This window comes from Lytechinus variegatus, chromosome 6 (genome assembly GCF_018143015.1).
Source record: "Lytechinus variegatus isolate NC3 chromosome 6, Lvar_3.0, whole genome shotgun sequence".
In the NCBI taxonomy this organism is placed as follows: domain Eukaryota; kingdom Metazoa; phylum Echinodermata; class Echinoidea; order Temnopleuroida; family Toxopneustidae; genus Lytechinus; species Lytechinus variegatus.
This window is the reverse complement of record NC_054745.1, coordinates 5909303-5927251: the sequence shown is the minus strand read 5'-3', so window position 1 is coordinate 5927251 and position 17949 is coordinate 5909303. Positions and strand designations below refer to the sequence as shown.

Sequence of the window (17949 nt, the reverse complement as noted above, 5' to 3'; positions counted from 1 at the left end):
AAATCACATGATTATTTGTGCCTAAAAACACCCTCCTCATCACCGTGATGGTGACCTCAAAATAAACCATGTAAAGATTTCGATCAATTTAAAATTTTAGATATTTCTTCCGATAGGTTGATTATCGGATCAGTAATTTGTATACAACTATTATATGTTGCATTGGCAAACATTTCTCGAAATGTACTAAATACCGTAGCTTAGAGTAAAGAAATATATTTCCTTTCTATTTCCACATGACTATTTTCAGATCTTAAGTAGATGAGAATAATTTCGTCTTGATAAAAGCCCATACATCAACAAACATGGGCTTACTTTATATTCAACAGTGTTAGCAATTCACAACAAAGTATAATGAAAATATATTATATCAAAAGCAAACGCATACTTTGTACTCATCTAACATCTAATATATATACTTGGAAATAATAGATATCATCTTATTTTTTTTAAATCATAATAATGTTCGATATACATGTTACGTACAATAGTTTCCCTAATTTTATGAAGCGAATTGTAATCAGCTCTATATATTAAACAACAAATATTGAGCAAAAAAAAATGGGATTGTCAAGCGTTTCGTTCAACAGCTCCCATAGTAACAGTGCTCCCCAGGCAATCAAAATCAAGAAAAGTCGCTAGATCTGACATATTGCCAGAAGAAAATGTTAATATATAGCACTCTCTCCAATGCCATTTTAGGAATGAATTTTAAATAACCTATACTATATAGACAGTGACGAGCAATTGAATTGATAGTTGATATAATGCATAAATCCTGTCTAAACTCAACCTTTACAAAGTTGATTATTGTAAGAATAAATTCGATTGGTTCGATAAAGGATATACTCCTACCTTAAAGCAACACGCCTTAGACAATAACGATTTATATACTACGTATTGTAGCAACATGGATACAGGTATCATTTTATGCGGTAAAGGGACTAATTTAGGAGTTAAACAGAGAGACAGAGGGGGCGGGAGATGTACAAAGATAACCAAAATGTGAATCAATTTTGATCAGAAGAATACAACCATTTTCATCTTTAAAATATTCAAATTAGCTAACGCCTCTGGAATAGACTTCATGTTTACACACTAAACACAATATAAAATGGAAACGAAATAAACAAATGAATTGAATTGAATATTATATTAACATGAAACCACGAACTAAAGCTCTATTATGGGCAGTTATTTGACAAATGATCTTATTCTCTCTGATATACCTGTTTTATTTATTTACAGCGCGGTACGATCAACTATCGGATGTTTTTATTTACAATGAAATTTGACATAATTTCATGATGTTGATAAACATTACTGAACGTAGATGGCGCCAACACCTCATTACAGTCAATTCACTTTATTCACATCCATTAAAAAATACACAACATGCAATAGTATATGAACAATACGAAACAATCAATACATAAACAAATCAATATAATCACAAATAGGAAGAGTAGAACCAACGTTCTGTCGATGTAAATAACTAAAGAAATGTGTTTCGATTCCAAATATTTACTATTTTAGATTCCCTCGTAAGGTAGCCAATGTTAAAGATGATATAAGTCATGTGGGGAAACAATTATATCAGTAGTCTATGTTGAAAATAATAAGCCGATATGAGGATAAAGTAAAAGATGTAAAAACGAAGACAAATTAATTAACTGACTGAAATAAGTAACATGAGTAATGTGACGTAATATTTTCATGAATAAGATATGTTGAATCACATTAAGATGAATTTAACAGATGACACATGATAAGAGAATATTCAGTTGGTGAATTAAGAATTATAGGGGTATCATTATCCATTTCTCTTTATTTTCATCCATTGTTATATGAATGCAGACTAAGCAAGAATTCTATTGAAAACCAATATTTACGAGATTTTTTGTTACCCTTCCCGTTTTTATTACTACCAAATAAAAAATGAAATCAACCAGTACCCCATTTGTTAAGAACTGGCTATGATAACAACTCTAGTTGGAATGTCAAATTTCATTGGAAGAGCCAACCAGGAAGAAGAATCGTCATTGTTGTCATGGTAGTTGACATTCCAGCAAGAGTTGCTATCATAGTCAGTTTCTTGGCGAAATGGGGTATTTTTTTATATGATTTGAATAAAATACATTAAAAGTCGAGTGCAATTTCAATCGAGGAATAACCCGATCACTATTAGGAGAATAACATTGAATGAAATTGAACGAAATTTCTTATAGGAAATGATTGGGTTCAGTTCACATAAGTCAGTTATTAACACTTTCAACACTGAATTCAACCATTCTATAAGATTTCTAAAAAACTTTCTACAATAACAATCTGGTTCAAGTAGGCAATTTGTTAACACATGCCATGTGTATCTATTTTGTTTGGGTTATGAGTAAACTATTCATTGGAATCTGAAGATATTCATTACAGACCTAATCTAGACAGATGAATATTAGCGACAGCTTTGTACTTGATATGGAGTGATACAACATTACACACCGTGACCATGCGTGTTTGAATGTAGTCACGTACATATAGAGCTAGAAGGATGCAGATTGAAATGGAAGTAAACTTGAAAACAAGTCTATGGTCTATATTTCTCTTCCAAATCCGATATCAGTCCTTTGATAGTCTAGATGATTTACAAGATGAATGTCTTCTTGTAGAGAAGAAGTTTGTCTCCATCACATCCCACAATGTTACCAGAAGGAGAAACATGACAAGTGAACGTGGAGAGGGGGTCTGATTGCGCGTAATCCACGATCCCCCTTGCCTGGATGATACCATCACGTGACACCTGATCAACTGAGTTGGTATTACGTGCTTCATCCCAGTACGCGATGTAAAGTGTGTCTGTCAGTTTGTCAACGTGACACTGTGAACATTCCCACTCATCACATTGTATGACAGCCTTCTCTTTTCCTGATCGTGAGATGACAGTGTATTCATCATAACTTGTCTTCACAACGATATCACCTGATGACAAGGCTTGTATCACACCCCTCACCTTCTTACCCTGCATCGTAATAGTATTGACTATCTTATCATTAGCAGTATTGATGACGTAGATATCAGACTGATCGAACTGAGCACCGATGATCATCCCATTACTGTCAACATCAACATACACAGTAATACCGTCTCCATTTCTTGGTATGGTGATGTCTCTAATCACCTTCCATTGTCTGTCATAGAGAGTTATGCATCTATCCAACCTGTCATCCGTGCAAACTCCATATCTCTCCTTACCACACACTATCACGTTACTGTCTATCGGTGCACATGATGTAATCCACACACCTCCAACAATGACTTTCTCCGTGAGTTGAGTGTTGATGTTTGTAACATACACGTCATCGTTAATTGCGTTTTGCACACACATCTCATCCTCACTGACTAAACCGCGCATCCGCGGGTCATTGACAACCGATGGAATGTTGATTGACTTGACAAGTTCCCATTTACCGATATACCCATCAATTCTACCATAGTATTCTCCACCTACTTTCCCCTCTACAAACTTCACTCTCTCAGCTTCACTCTGTATTCGGTGAAGACAGCCGCTAACATTCTGATGGACATTCAAACTTAAATTGTCTTCAGTAGATGCAAGTACTTGAGGAGCTTCATTCACCAATGTTTCATCATGTTGGTTTATACGTGTGATGGTTGATTCAATATTTTTAATAGTGTTTTTAACATGCTGATATTTACAAGAGAGATTATTTGTCTTCTTAGTAACTACCTCACCGATTGTCTTTGTATCTGATAACAATTTAGCCTCTTTGTCTTTGATGATTTGTTCTTCCTTTTCTATTTCACTGTTGCAATCCTCGATCTGTTTGTTCCTTCTTTCATTAATCATTCTAATTTCTTTATCTGCCTCCTCGTTAATCTCTTGAACCATTCTTACTTTTTTGTCCCTAACACTTTTTAACTTGTCTTCGAATGTCATCTTCACTTGGTCCTCGACTGCGTCAATGCTCCTACTAGCAGAGGTTTTAACGGTATCTATTTTGGAGACCAGAGTTTTCAGTTGTTTCTTCGTTTCTTCTATCTTTGGTTTTTTGTCATCCAAATTCTCCCTCCTCTGGAAGATAACGTCCTCAATGTCGTCTAGCTTACATGGTTTTTGGTGATTTTTAGTAGCACATACATGACAAATAGAAATGTTATGTTGTACACAGTACAATTTGATTGGCTCACCATGCTTGTCACATGACCATGTCATGTCATGACCTTTTCTAGGGCGGAGCTGAACTTGGTTTCCTTCAGGAAATCTTGCCGCCATGTTGTAGAGTTAGATGATTGTTAATCTACTATGGACAGTGGAAAGCTGTAAGAGATGTAAAACATGTAAAATGAAAGATATTGTCAAATTTTTCCGCAAAAGAAGAGACTTTATAGTAAAAATTAAAATAATGTTAGCTAGATTTGGGTAAAATACCTTGCGCCGATTTATTTAACATATGGGCTTTCTAATGATAACGTGCAAAAGCCACTATCAATTGATAAAAAAGTTACCTTCAGTTAACGTTCCTTTGGTTTCAGCATATCAGAATTACTTACCTCATCCTTCACATTTAGAATGGTTACTTAATATGAATTATTTTGAAGATTAAAAACTTAACATACCTTTTCACAATCCTTTGAAATGTGAATACATTTATATAAATAGCCCTGGATTCTACGGGTTCTGATCACTGTCTTTCAACGAACAGACTTTGGCTGTATCTTAAAACAGCAATCATGACTGTCGTTCGTTATTCAGAGCAATATCAATATTTGACGCATTGCGGATGAGTAAATAGCATTCAGTAAATTTTGAATATGAATAGTTCTACTTTGGACCATGTTAGGCAATGGGAGGTGGGAGGGGATATTGGGCGATGAAATACTCCTTATAAATTTTCTTACCACTTACTTCCACCTGTGTAGTGCATAAGGTCACAAGCTGTGTTCATCTGGATTAGTTAGATATCTTCACCCTCTGAGTGGTATTTGAGGAAAGTCTTGAATCACGGTATGCTTGGGACCGCCTGTTTTCTCTCGTCCAATTTATTTGCCAGGACATTGCAGTTTAACGAGAATATTTGATATCATTTTTAACCATAATGAGAACCCCCTTGTACATTGTTTGCGAGAAATCCACTGTCTTGTCAATCTTATCCTCTCTGATATACCATCACAAATGTGTTTTATATATCTGCTAAAATATTACATGCAATGCTCATTGTTATAATTTTAACTAAAGGCTAAAAAAAGAAATGAGGAAAAGAAAGGGAATACAGAATTAAAGAAAAATAAATATATAAACAAAGATGATCTTAGATTTTATTACTATATTTGATTAGAGAGGGGTGTGAAATTAAATTGACTTTGCCCGCAGCATCCCCGCACCCTCCCATCAAGGTTTCCTTGCAGCGCCCTGGTCTAGACCGTCAATTATTGAGAGCAATAGGTCAACAAGATAGATATTTATATAATATTGGATGGCCTTGAGGTTAATACAAGGAAATATTGGACGAGCTTTGCATAAATATTGGACGAGTCGAAGACGACTCCAATATTTTGCAAAGCGAGTCCTATATTTCCTTGTATTGACCGAAAAATGGGACATCCAGTATTATGATTATTATTCATACAGAGAATTTTAGCAAATAATTTTTAACTTACCCTCCCGCCCTGAGACTCTGACTCTGCTGTATGATGGGGGGACCTAAAGCTACGCACTTTGTTTTCAAACAATAAAAACTGTCCCAATTTTAATATTTCAACAAATTATATTTCACTAATTTGTGGCAAACATTCTAAAGATCATTAACCAAGTAGAAAATATCACAAAACTCACTAATACGAAAATCCCGTCGTGTTTTTCGAAAACCTCTTAATTTCGCCGCCCGATGTAGAAGGGGTCCTAAAGCTACGCACTCGATTTATCATGCAAAAAAATAGTATTTCCTGTGCCTCAATTTCTAAAATATATTCAAATTATTATAGGATAAAATGAAATTAAAGCGAATATAACTCCAAACTTCCTAACAGTTGTTGGTTTTCTCTGCATTTAGAGATTTACTGCAGCCTCTGTAGAAAAAAATTTAATAGGAATTGTTCATCACTCTGCAGTCACAGTTCCACACACAGTGCGCATTTGCCATTGAAAACTGCATGCGCGCGCGATGAGTGGTGCGTACATTTCGGGAATTCCCCTTCTAGTCGTCCAATATTTTCAATATTGTGTCACCTCGGAAAAAATATTAGGCGAGTTCAACAAACTTTTTAAGTGGGTCGAGTGCACCAACAAAATAACACTTGTATTTGGGCTCTGAAATTGTCTGTATGAATAATAATCCATAATGTATGTTTGTATTGCCATCCCAATTATAATACATGTACATGTATACATGTGTGGCCCTTTAGATATTAAAGATCCATCGCTGCAATGCGCACAAATAACATAAAAAGTCATGTATCTTCACCCGTGTACGCACTTTCTTACTTATATCTGACATTTAACTAGGTCAGTGTCTGATCGCGGAAAATGTATTAGCTATGCAAATATGGCAAAGGAATATACTAATTTGCACCGTCTTTCCCACAGCAATAACCTCATCAGATCCCCAGCCCCTCAATCGTTACGCTCCCTCGCCGGAGGTTTTCAGTCGAAACCTTCCCCTTTGAAAAATCATGCGTACGGACATGATTTATTTCATTGTTATAACATTTTTAGGAATCAACCTAAACATAGGCATTGTTTTTACTTTATCTCCAAATTAAAGGGTTCCTTTGTAAGCCTAACGCATTAATTTCCAGTGCCTTGATCATCGTAATCATAATGTTGGCACTACAGTGCGTATCAAAAAAATGGGACAGTTTTGAAAAGTCTATACAAAATTTGTTTCAAAGTATTATATCTAATTTATTATGTTAATAGATGCTCTTAAATCTTATCTTTTAAATGCCATCTAAAAAAAATTGTTCATGCTTGAGCGAACACGGGACGTTTTTGTCGGAGGTTCAAAAGGAGGCTTGCGCCAAAATGGCAGAAATGAGAAATTTGATGGATATACTTTTTGCTAATCAGCAGACTTTCTCTTAATCTTTTCATTATCTTTGCCATAATTTTTTAATTATGCTGTCAAATTTCATTTACAAATATATTTATTTACCTGAATTATTTTGTTTTTCATTTAAACTTCTTTTACCTTTGAAGTTCCTTCATAAGTAAGATAAGAAGACTTTTTGTCAACCCAAGTAAGAAGATTTGCATTATAAATTGGGATAATTTGCATTTATTTAGTCATTTCATTATGTGAAACGAATTATGTTATGGTACCTTTAAAAGACATGAATCCTATTTTCGAGGGGTTATTGATTCATTGACCAAGTTTAAACATTTTCTTGACAGGACAAACAGGAAAGGATTCATGTCTTTCAATGGAAATGGTGTATTGAGTCAATTTTGAAGAAGCAAGATTTGGTAAATAGGGTAAAATGTATTAAAAAGTTGTGAAGCGGGCAAGCAAACATTTCCACTTTTTATCAAAATATCAAATTTTGTTATTCTGAAATAATATTCAGAAAATGTTATCATATTTCGTTTTCTATGTTTTCTGTTATTTTTCTCTCCACTTTTTTTCGTGGTCATCATTTTATTTTATTGGGGGTGGGCACCCAAGCCCCCACCCATCAGCATGCCACCGTTCAAAGGCACCATAACCTTTGTAGAACACAATGAAAGAATTAAAAAAACACACTCTTCTATACTTCGGTTAAAAAAAAATGTTCTTGCCTATAAAAGGAATATTCAAAGTTAAAAGAGAACACATTAAAAAGGAACAACAACATAAATATTCAAGGAAATAAGTAGATTTGGAAATGAATTTCAACCGGATAATTCGGTTATTGCAAAGATAGTGAAAAGGTTAAGAGAAAGTCTGCTGATTAGCAAGAATTCCGACTATCCTATTTATCATGTTATGCCATTTTGGGGCAAGCCTCCTTTTTAACCCCAGACAAAAACATTCCTTGTTTGCTCAAGCATGAACGAAACTAAATTATCTTAATGGAATTTGAAGGAAGAAGGATAAGACCTCAGAGCACCTATTGACACCAAAATATTGAGATCATAATTTGAAAAAAATTATAGACTTTTCAAATCTGTCCATTTTTTATACGCACTGTATAATAATGTCATTATTTGTATTTGATTGTTGCATTTTCCTTCTTTTTTATTTTTGAGAAAAGTTTAATCATTCAAATGAAAAAAAAGGTTTATCTCCCCTAAAAGCATTGTCATTGTCAGCCAGCGAAACAGACTAGTGACGGTTCAGGGCTTAAAGTACTTTCGGACGGATATGAAAATTAACAAAGGCACTGGCGTAAATGCTTGTGTCACGCCTTAGCCAGTTCGTAGTTCCTTTCTGCACATGATCAAGATATTCTACGCATGATCAGAAGAAGGCCATTTGTACTAAAGTGACATGGTGGTTTAAAATCGAATGAGATAAGAACCAACTTTTATGTCTTGATTATTCATATATTCTTTTGAATTGTCGTTTTCATTTACATCCACAAAAAAACAACAACAATGCTTCCACGAACGACTGGTATTTCACAGTTTGTCAAGTACATTGTGCAACATGCTAAGATATGCATTCAAAGTAGGAGTGCAACAAATACCTTAAGTGTTCATTGGTGTGCTATTCTAGTCACCTGGTCTATTCAATTTCTTCATCCTGCTATGTAAGGCAAGTTTACGTAATATCTTGCTTTGAAATCTGCCTATCATGATAAAAGAAATGAAAGGTCATTTGACCAAAATTGCCCATGAAGTAACTACGAACTGGTCTATTGCTCAGGAGGGAGGGGGGGGGGGGTGTTTTAACTACCGCCCTCATCTCATCAGTTGAGAAAATACAGACACTGACTGACGCGAACAAGTATTAATTTGGGAAATACATATACCTCAGGTTTTGCTGGACTATCACATTTTATTGATAGAACCAATTGAAAAACATGATTTTCACTGTTCCCATGGTATTTGAAATTCCAGCAAGAGATGCTTACATCATGAACATAGCGACTATTTATTAAATGGGCACCTGCTTTCTACCGCCCACTACCTTCCCGAAAGTGGCAAATCTAGGCGGTGGTTATTTTAAGGTTCAACCCCCCCTCCCCAACTCTAAAGAGAGAAGGGGATCAAACCCTTCCCTGCTGACGTGGGTAGGTCATTTAGAGGAGGGTCCAAGGGGGGGGGGGGGGGGTGGTTCGTAGCTTATAATGGCCAGGCCATCTGGTCCAATCCCCTTCTTAATAATAATGAAAGAAAAATAGATCCACTCAAGCCTCCCGCTCTCTCTCTTATTTCGTTTTCTCTCTTCCTCTCTCTTTCTCTCTTATCTTTTCTATCCCTCTCCTTTCCGTCTCTTTATCCTTTTATTTTCATCGTTTTCCTCTATCTTTTTCTCCATCTTTACTTTCCTCGTCTCTCCATTTTATTGATCTCTCACTCCCCTCCACTTTGCCACCCCCCTCTCTTTTTCCCTTTATCTTCTCATTTTCCCCCTTCATCTGTCACCATTAGTCCTACATGTCCAATAAAATCATTTGTAAATCAAAAATATGAACTGCATACAGAGTCGGATTTCCTTTTTTCATTTAATTTCGTTTATGCTGACAAAATCACATGGTTATAAAGTTACATGATTATTTTGTGCTTTTAAATCACCCGCCTCATCATCATGATAATGACTTAAAAATACATACACTATTTAAAGATTTAAATCGATTGAAAATATCAACCATTTATTATGATCTGTTGATAGTTGATTTTTTTATCAGTAATGTGCATACAACTGGTTGTGTATTGGCAAACCTTTCTCGAAATGAACTCATTCTCAAGATGTACTAAATACTGTACAACGCCTACTTAGCTTGCTGTACGCGAGCAAATGGGAGGCTGAATATCACACATACGTACCGTTGAACACAAGACGTACCATCCAAAATGTACCGTCCAAAATGTACCAAAGCATGGCTTTAGGAGGTGACTTCACAATGCAATTTCATTGAATAAGAAAATGCGCGTACAGCCCGCTGGCTAAATGCGCAATGCTGTCCAAGATCATGTGCGCTTGTGGGCACGGCTTGTGATATTTTGCTTTTCGCCCTCGATATTTTTGCTCCCTTTTCATAGATTACTGGAGGGAAAAACTCTCTGTTTTTTTAAATATATTCGCAAGATTCCGAGGCGTTGTACAACACAAATAGCGAATATTCTTATTCGTGCAATGTTGCGAGATTTCGCATTCGGTGCATGAAAGAAAGAAACACTCTATTCAACTCGGCTAACGCCTCGTTGAATAGAGAATCTTTCTTTCACCTCATGCGAAATCTCGCACCATCGCACTCGATGCCTATTCGCTATTTGTATACCGTAACCCACAGTAAAGAAAGACATTTCACGTGAATATTTACTGCTCTCAAGTAGGTTAAGATAATTTTGTCTTGATTAAAGTCTGTACATCATAAAACATTGGCCCTTTTTCTATTCAACAGTGTCTGTTTATACTTTACACTAAAGTATAATGAAAATATATTGTATAAAAAACAAAACGCATACTTTCTACTCATCATGCACTATACACTTAGAATAATAGATCATGACATCATTATAAATCATCACATTATATCATAATATAAATGTGTATTATGTGCATTAGTGAAGTGAATTGTGATCAGCTGTATAAGAGCAAACAACAATATTTTGCAAATCAAACAAAGCTGGAATTATCAAGTGTTTCATCGGACAGTTGTCATAGTAACAACGCTTCTCAGCCAATCAAAATCAGGAAAATTCGTTCGAAATAACAAATTTTCGGGAGAACATTTTATAGAACTCTCTCCCGCTCTCTCTTTTAGATCAAATTTTAAGTAAGCAATGATATAGACAATAACAAGCTATTGAATTGATACTTCTAATAAAACGCATACCTTTAAGGTCAAGTCCACCTCAGAAAAATGTTGATATGAATCAATAGAGAAAAATCATCCGATACAAACTGTTTACAAACTAAACGCAGTATAAATGGAAATGAAATAAACAAATGTGAATGAATTGAATATCATACAGCCTCCTTAACACGAAACCACAAACTTAAGCTATGATATGTAAAGTTATTTGTCAAATTAAAGCATGGTACGTTCGATCACCAGATGTTTATTATTTCCATGGGATCTTTATTATGAAAATTCACCTTCAACAACATATCTCCTAGACGATCATGCATGTGCAACAAAGCCTTGCGCGCGAGCATATCACGCTCGTTTGCAAACTATTTTCCATTTATTTATCATTATTTTTTATAACAACTTATTGTTTTTATGAAACGGATTTTTCTAACTATGACAAGTTGCAACTGCGATAACAAGATTTGTCATAGCTATGTGAGTTGTTACAGATGCAAGTCAAAGGTTTTATGAAACGTGCCCGCAGATGTTTTATTTTCATGGGATCTTTATGATGTAATTAATTCGACATCATTTAACGATGTCGATAAACGTTACTGAACGTAGCGCGCATCAACATCATTACAGTCGTTAACACTAAAACGTAACAAGAAAATGTTTCAATAATCCATAGGTCTATTGCTATTTCAGATTCGCTAGTAAGGTAATAAGTGTAATATGATATGTAATATGATATAATCGATTAAACATGTGGGGGAAAAGTCATATTTAATCTTTGTTGAAAATATAAAACCGATATGAGGATAAAGTAAAAGGTGTATAGAGGCTTTCGAAATTAACTGATTGAAATAACCGATATGATGTAATACTTTTATGAATATAATAGATATGGAGTGTGCTTAGTCATTTTGAGATGGACGTCACCTGTCTCTACAGAATGAGAATATTCAATTGGTGTAAAGAGAATTATGGGGGGAAATACTATTCATTTCTGTCTATCTTCATCATGTCCATTGTGATATGCATGCTGACTGAGCAAGGATTATTTACACAATATGATTTTAATACATGTACATCGAAACGGTGTGTCTGAGCAATTTGCAGATATACTACTACCCCGGTCATCGCATTCAATCTGTCATTCCCGCACACAATGTATGCAATCTGCCACTCCCTGGGAAATATTCCAGTCAGTCGCCGTCGAGCTCTGGGCAAGCTTTAATGAATCTAACACAGTACCTATTTATCACCTTGGTCGAGAGTGGCAAATTTTGAATTAAGGCCTTGCCAAATGACGCCAGACCTCGTTGGAATTCGATCACACGACCCTCTGTTTACAAGGTGATAGTCAGAACCACTATACCACGGTTCCTACACTTACTTGTACTTCACATCACTTTTCCCCCTCCCATTTTCATGGATTTATATTTTACTTCACCTTTCTTGCAACGGAATATAAAACGAAATAAACCTGATGGATAGATTGGAGTCAAAGACCCAATAAAGCTAAGCGCGATCTTAATCCAATGGGTAAAATAATCACTGTTAGAATAATACCAAATCACATTGAACGAAATAGCGTTTGGTAAATGATCGGGTTTAGCCATTCCCAAAGACGATCTACGGGGATCATGTGGTTAAAGTAGGCAATATTGGTTAACCAATTTGTATTTATAATTTAGTTTACAAATAAACTATATATTGGAATCAAAATCTAAATCTATAGACGGGGGAATATTAGCCACTTCATTTTGTAAGACATAGGGGGTGTTGCAAGAAACTGTTTGCTATCAATTGCAAATTTCATATGCAAATTTAGCAATTGATAGATCAGTTTTAACCAAAGCAAAAATTTTATGTTTGTTTATAACATATGCTGACCATCAATCAGTTGCAAATTTTAAATGAAATAAACGACTTTCAATTGATTTTGGAATCTAAAGTTCACTTGAAATCGATCGAAATTTATTGCAACACCCAAAAACATTGCAGCCCTACATTGATACAACATTCACATAATCACCACGCGCATTATATTCCGGCAGCCCAGGAGGTTCGTTCAACCAAAAGCCGGACAAGCAAATAACCCCATAGCTGGATGGCATGGACCTTGAAGTTTACAAAAATGCATTGCTACCGGGTTCTATGCGTGGTCTTCCCTCCGAAATGACGTAATATATGACGTCAGTACAAAATGGCCCTATTTCACCATTTTGCAGACATTAGCATGAAGTCAAGGGAGAATATCTCAGCCAAATCACGCTCGTTTTGTATGAAACTTTTACAATATATTGTTCAAGTAATGCACAAGAGATGTGAAAAATTTCACGAAAAGAAATTATTGTTTACAATATGCAAATTACGTAAATGAAATATGCATATCATTAGTTTTGGAGATTTCATGCATAAAAAATTGTCGAAAATCGATTCAGAAATTTATTTTCTTTTTTAGTGTACTTTATTTGATATTTTTCCTCTCAAGCATAATATCATTGTCTTTATCTATATCTCTACTTTAAGAAAATATATGTCAGTAATTGGATATGACATTATAGCCTGTGATTTCAGCCCCTTTTCAATATGGTGCGCACATAGAAATCGTGAGTTTTTGGCCTATTTTCACAATATAGCTGAGGTGGGCGACCGATATGCCTACTTTATTAGTGCTTCTTGCATTTTGCATGGTATTAAATCTTCCAAACAACATATTTTCTTCATGATTGTGACTCTGGTGATAAATCAATGATTTCAGCAAAGATTGATCGCCCATTGGGCAGTCTATAGGCTACGTTTTCAGCCTAGTTTTCAACAACGAACCTATACCATGTAAGACTGCATCGTTGTAGTCGAGTCGGATAAGAGGTTCCTGTGTACCATCAAAATATTTTTCACTCAATTTTTCACTCAACGTTTTGGTATTTGTCTAAAGTGTCTAGTTAATGAATCTTGATGTTCCCTTCCCAAATTCGTGTCCAACGGGGTTCAAAATTGATATCTTTGGCGGCCCTCTTGGACTTTTTAAAAAATGAAAATCAATTATTTTCATATTTTATTGCACAGAGTCTGAAAATGGGACAATCTTTTAATCAATACGCATTTCTCTTTGATTTGGATAGTAGAAATCGATTTAATTCGTTTTCTCATGATATATTTTGAAATAAAATTTATCCCGAAATGGGCATGATTTTGGTCAAAAATTTGAATGTGCATTGATATCTATCTGTTCAATCTTTAACATCAACAACTATTTCAAAATATCAGCATTCGACACGAAAGAGGATATAATATACCGATGATACTGTAACGCTTCATGACATTATGTATGTCTTTATTTGCTTAGTTAAAGGGCAAATACCATTATTACCCATTTATTGGGAAATATGCCACTTTAGAGCAAATATTAAGGCAAAAAACGTTTCTGATATGGAATAAAGCCACTTTCATTCTTTTTAAACTACATGGAGATAAGAAGGGTAGAGTTTCCTCTATCTGCAGCTACTAGCATACTGAAGCATACCCCCTTCAGGGAGCGTCGAAATCACCCACCCTTTTTCATATTTTACCTTTTTGTGGGAAAATATGCCTTTTCAAGGCCCATTGAGGCAAAAAGTGTTGCTGCTATGTAGTAAGACCACTTTCGTTGTTTTTAAACTATAAGGAGACAAGAGTAGAGTTTCCTCCATCTGCTACAAAAAAGGTGTGCTGGTACAGCAAAGCCTACCCCCTCTGAGAACTGCTGAACTTACCCGATAATTATACGTATTTTGCCCATTAATAGGAAAATATGCTATTTTCGAGCCCCTAATGGGGCAAAAAGTGCTTCTGCCATTTAGTAAAACCAGGTTTATCATTTTTAAACTATATGGAGACGAAAAAGTAGAGTTTCCTCTATCTGCTACATATAAAGAGGTGTTGGCATATTGGAACATACCCCCTTAGTGGGTCTCCGAAATCACTTACCCTCTTTCCATATTTTACCTATTTATGGGAAAATATGCTATTTTCGAGCCCCCATTGAGGCAAAAGTGTTTCTGCTATGTAGTAAGGCCACCTTTATTATTTTCAAACTATATGGAGACGAAAGAATAGAGTTTCCTCTATCTGCTACATATAAAGAAGTGCTGGTACAGTAAAGCCTACCCCCTTTGGGAACTGCCAAAGTTACCCGCCCCTTTTACGTAATTTGCAAATTCATGGGAAAATGTGCTATTTTCGAGCCCCCATTGGGGCAAAAGGTGTTTCTGCTATGTAGTAAAACCACACTTATTGCTTTTAAACTATATGGAGACAAAAGACTAGAGTTTCCTCTATCTGCTACATATAAAGAGGTGTTGGTATATTGGAACATACCCCACTGGGGGGGGGGGGGGTCGCCAAATTCACCTAACCTTTTACGTAATTTGCAAATTCATGGGAAAATGTGCTATTTTCGAGCCCCCATTGGGGCAAAAGGTGTTTCTGCTATGTAGTAAAACCACACTTATTGCTTTTAAACTATATGGAGACAAAAGACTAGAGTTTCCTCTATCTGCTACATATAAAGAGCTGTTGGCATATAGAAACATATCCCCCTAGGGGGTCACCAAAATCACCTACCCTATTTCATAATTTAACTATTTATGGGAAAATATGCTATTTTCGAGCCCCCATTGAGGCAAAAGGTGTTTCTGCTATGTAATCAAACTACTCTTATTACTTTTAAACTATATGGAGACAAAAGAGTAGAGTTTCCTCTATCTGCTACATATAAAGAGGTGTTGGTATATTGGAACATACCCCACTGGGGGGGGGGTCGCCAAATTCACCTAACCTTTTACGTTATTTGCAAATTCAAGGGAAAATGTGCTATTTTCGAGCCCCCATTGAGGCAAAAGGTGTTTCTGCTATGTAGTAAAACCACACTTATTGCTTTTAAACTATATGGAGACAAAAGAGTAGAGTTTCCTCTATCTGCTACATATAAAGAGCTGTTGGCATATAGAAACATATCCCCCTAGGGGGTCACCAAAATCACCTACCCTATTTCATATTCTAACTATTTATGGGAAAATATGCTATTTTCGAGCCCCCATTGAGACAAAAGGTGTTTCTACTATGTAGCAAGACTACTCCTTTTGCTTTTAAACTATATGGAGACGAAAGAGTAGAGTTTCCTCTATCTGCTACATATAAAGAGGTGTTGGCATATTGGAACATACCCCCCTTAGGGGGTCATCAAAATCAGCTACCCTATTTCATAATTTAACTATTTATGGGAAAATATGCTATTTTCGAGCCCCCATTGAGGCAAATGGTGTTTTTGCTATGTAGTGAAACTACTCTTATTGCTTTTAAACTATATGGAGACGAAAGAGTAGAGTTTCTTCTATCTGTTACATATAAAGAGCTGTTGGCATATTGGAACATACTCCCCTTAGGGGGTCGCCGAAATCACCTACCCTTTTTCCATACTTTACCTGTTTATGGGATAATGTGTTATTTTCGAGCCCCCATTCAGGCAAAAAGTGTTTCTGCTATATGGTGAAGCCAGTTTCATTCTTTTGAAACTACGTGGAATTAAAGGAGTATACTTTCTTCAATCTGCTGCTAATAAGTGTTTGCACAGCAAAGTCTATCCCCTCCGGGGGGTTCCGAAAGTCACCCACCCCCTTTTCCATATTTTTTCCAATATGGGGAAAATCTGCCAATCTTGGAGGCTCTGAAGAAGGTAGCAGTCGATGTGCCAGCACTTTTTTTACATGTAGGTGATAGAAAAAAATGCCTCTTCTTTTATTTCCAAGTGGTTTCCAAAATCAAAGCTAGCTTTACTATATAGCAGAAATGCCCTTTTGTCTGAACGGGGGCTCAAACATTGCATTTTTTACAACAAAGAATGAAAATAGACATAAAAGTTGGAAGAGTTCGGCAGCCCATGAAGGGGGAAGGCTCCAGTGTGCTACCACATCTTTATATGTAACTGATAAAGAAGATCCTATTTTGTCATCTTTATGTGGTTACAAAACAAAAACAAGGGCTTTACCGCAAGGCAGAAACACTGTTTGCCTCAAAATGACGAATTCCGAGAAATTGGCAAGATACGAAAAAAAAAAAGATTGGGCGACTTTGGCAGCCCCCTGAGGGGTAGGCTTTGCTATGCCCCAACTTCTTTATATGTAGCTAATAGAGAAAAGCCTACTCTTTTGTCTCTAAGTGATTTAAAGGAAAACAATTACATACTCGAAACAAAATTTTACCACATTTGGGCTCCGAAAAGCACGATATCATAATAGTCAAGCTATGGATAATGGTATGGTACTGTATGTAACATTTTACTGGTTCTTGTGGGACTATTCTTTAAGGTGCCCGAGAGCAATTGCATGCAAAATGAAAATGCAGAGCAATGCCTCGAACTTCTATCTTTTTCAAGAGATTTAATATCATAAAAATTGCTTTGTGTAGAAAACGCTTTTTACCCTCATACACATGATACAATAAATACATACCTTTCTATCGATCGCTAAGTACGTTATATGCATTTCTGCATGTTAGGCACATCATCAAAGGCGATCGGATGCAAGATAAAACAGATAGATGTCAATGCACATGAACATTTTGGTTCAAAATTTTTGAAGAATTCTTTTTTTTAATATATTAACCGGACTATTCAGAAAACAATTTTAACCGATTTCTACTATCCGAATCCTAGCGAAATGCGTATTGATTTAAAATTTCCCATTGTCAGACTTTGTGCAATAAAATATGAAATTAATTGATTTTCATTTTAAAAAAAGTCCAAGAGGGCCGCAAAAATATCAATTTTGAACTCCGTTGGACACGATTTTGGGAAGGGAACATCAAGATTCATTAACTAGACACTTTAGGCAAATACCAAAACGTTGAGTGAAAAATATTTCGATGGTACATAGGAACCCCCTTATCCGACTCGACTACAACGATGCAGTCATACATGGTATAGGTTCGTTGTTGAAAACTAGGCTG

General features: G+C 35.7%; 1 protein-coding gene across 1 annotated transcript; it reads right to left on the bottom strand.

The window, feature by feature from the left end:
- Positions 1 to 276: 276 nt before the first annotated feature.
- Positions 277 to 4358, bottom strand: LOC121416912. Its single transcript, XM_041610439.1, has one exon. The coding sequence runs from the start codon at positions 4286 to 4288 to the stop codon at positions 2639 to 2641; it is 1650 nt and encodes a 549-aa protein (XP_041466373.1). The 5' UTR covers positions 4289 to 4358; the 3' UTR covers positions 277 to 2638.
- Positions 4359 to 17949: the final 13591 nt, after the last annotated feature.

Excerpts from the sequence above, each read along its gene's own strand:
- LOC121416912 (XM_041610439.1), bottom strand. The coding sequence starts at position 4,288 with ATGGCGGCAAGATTTCCTGAAGGAAACCAAGTTCAGCTCCGCCCTAGA.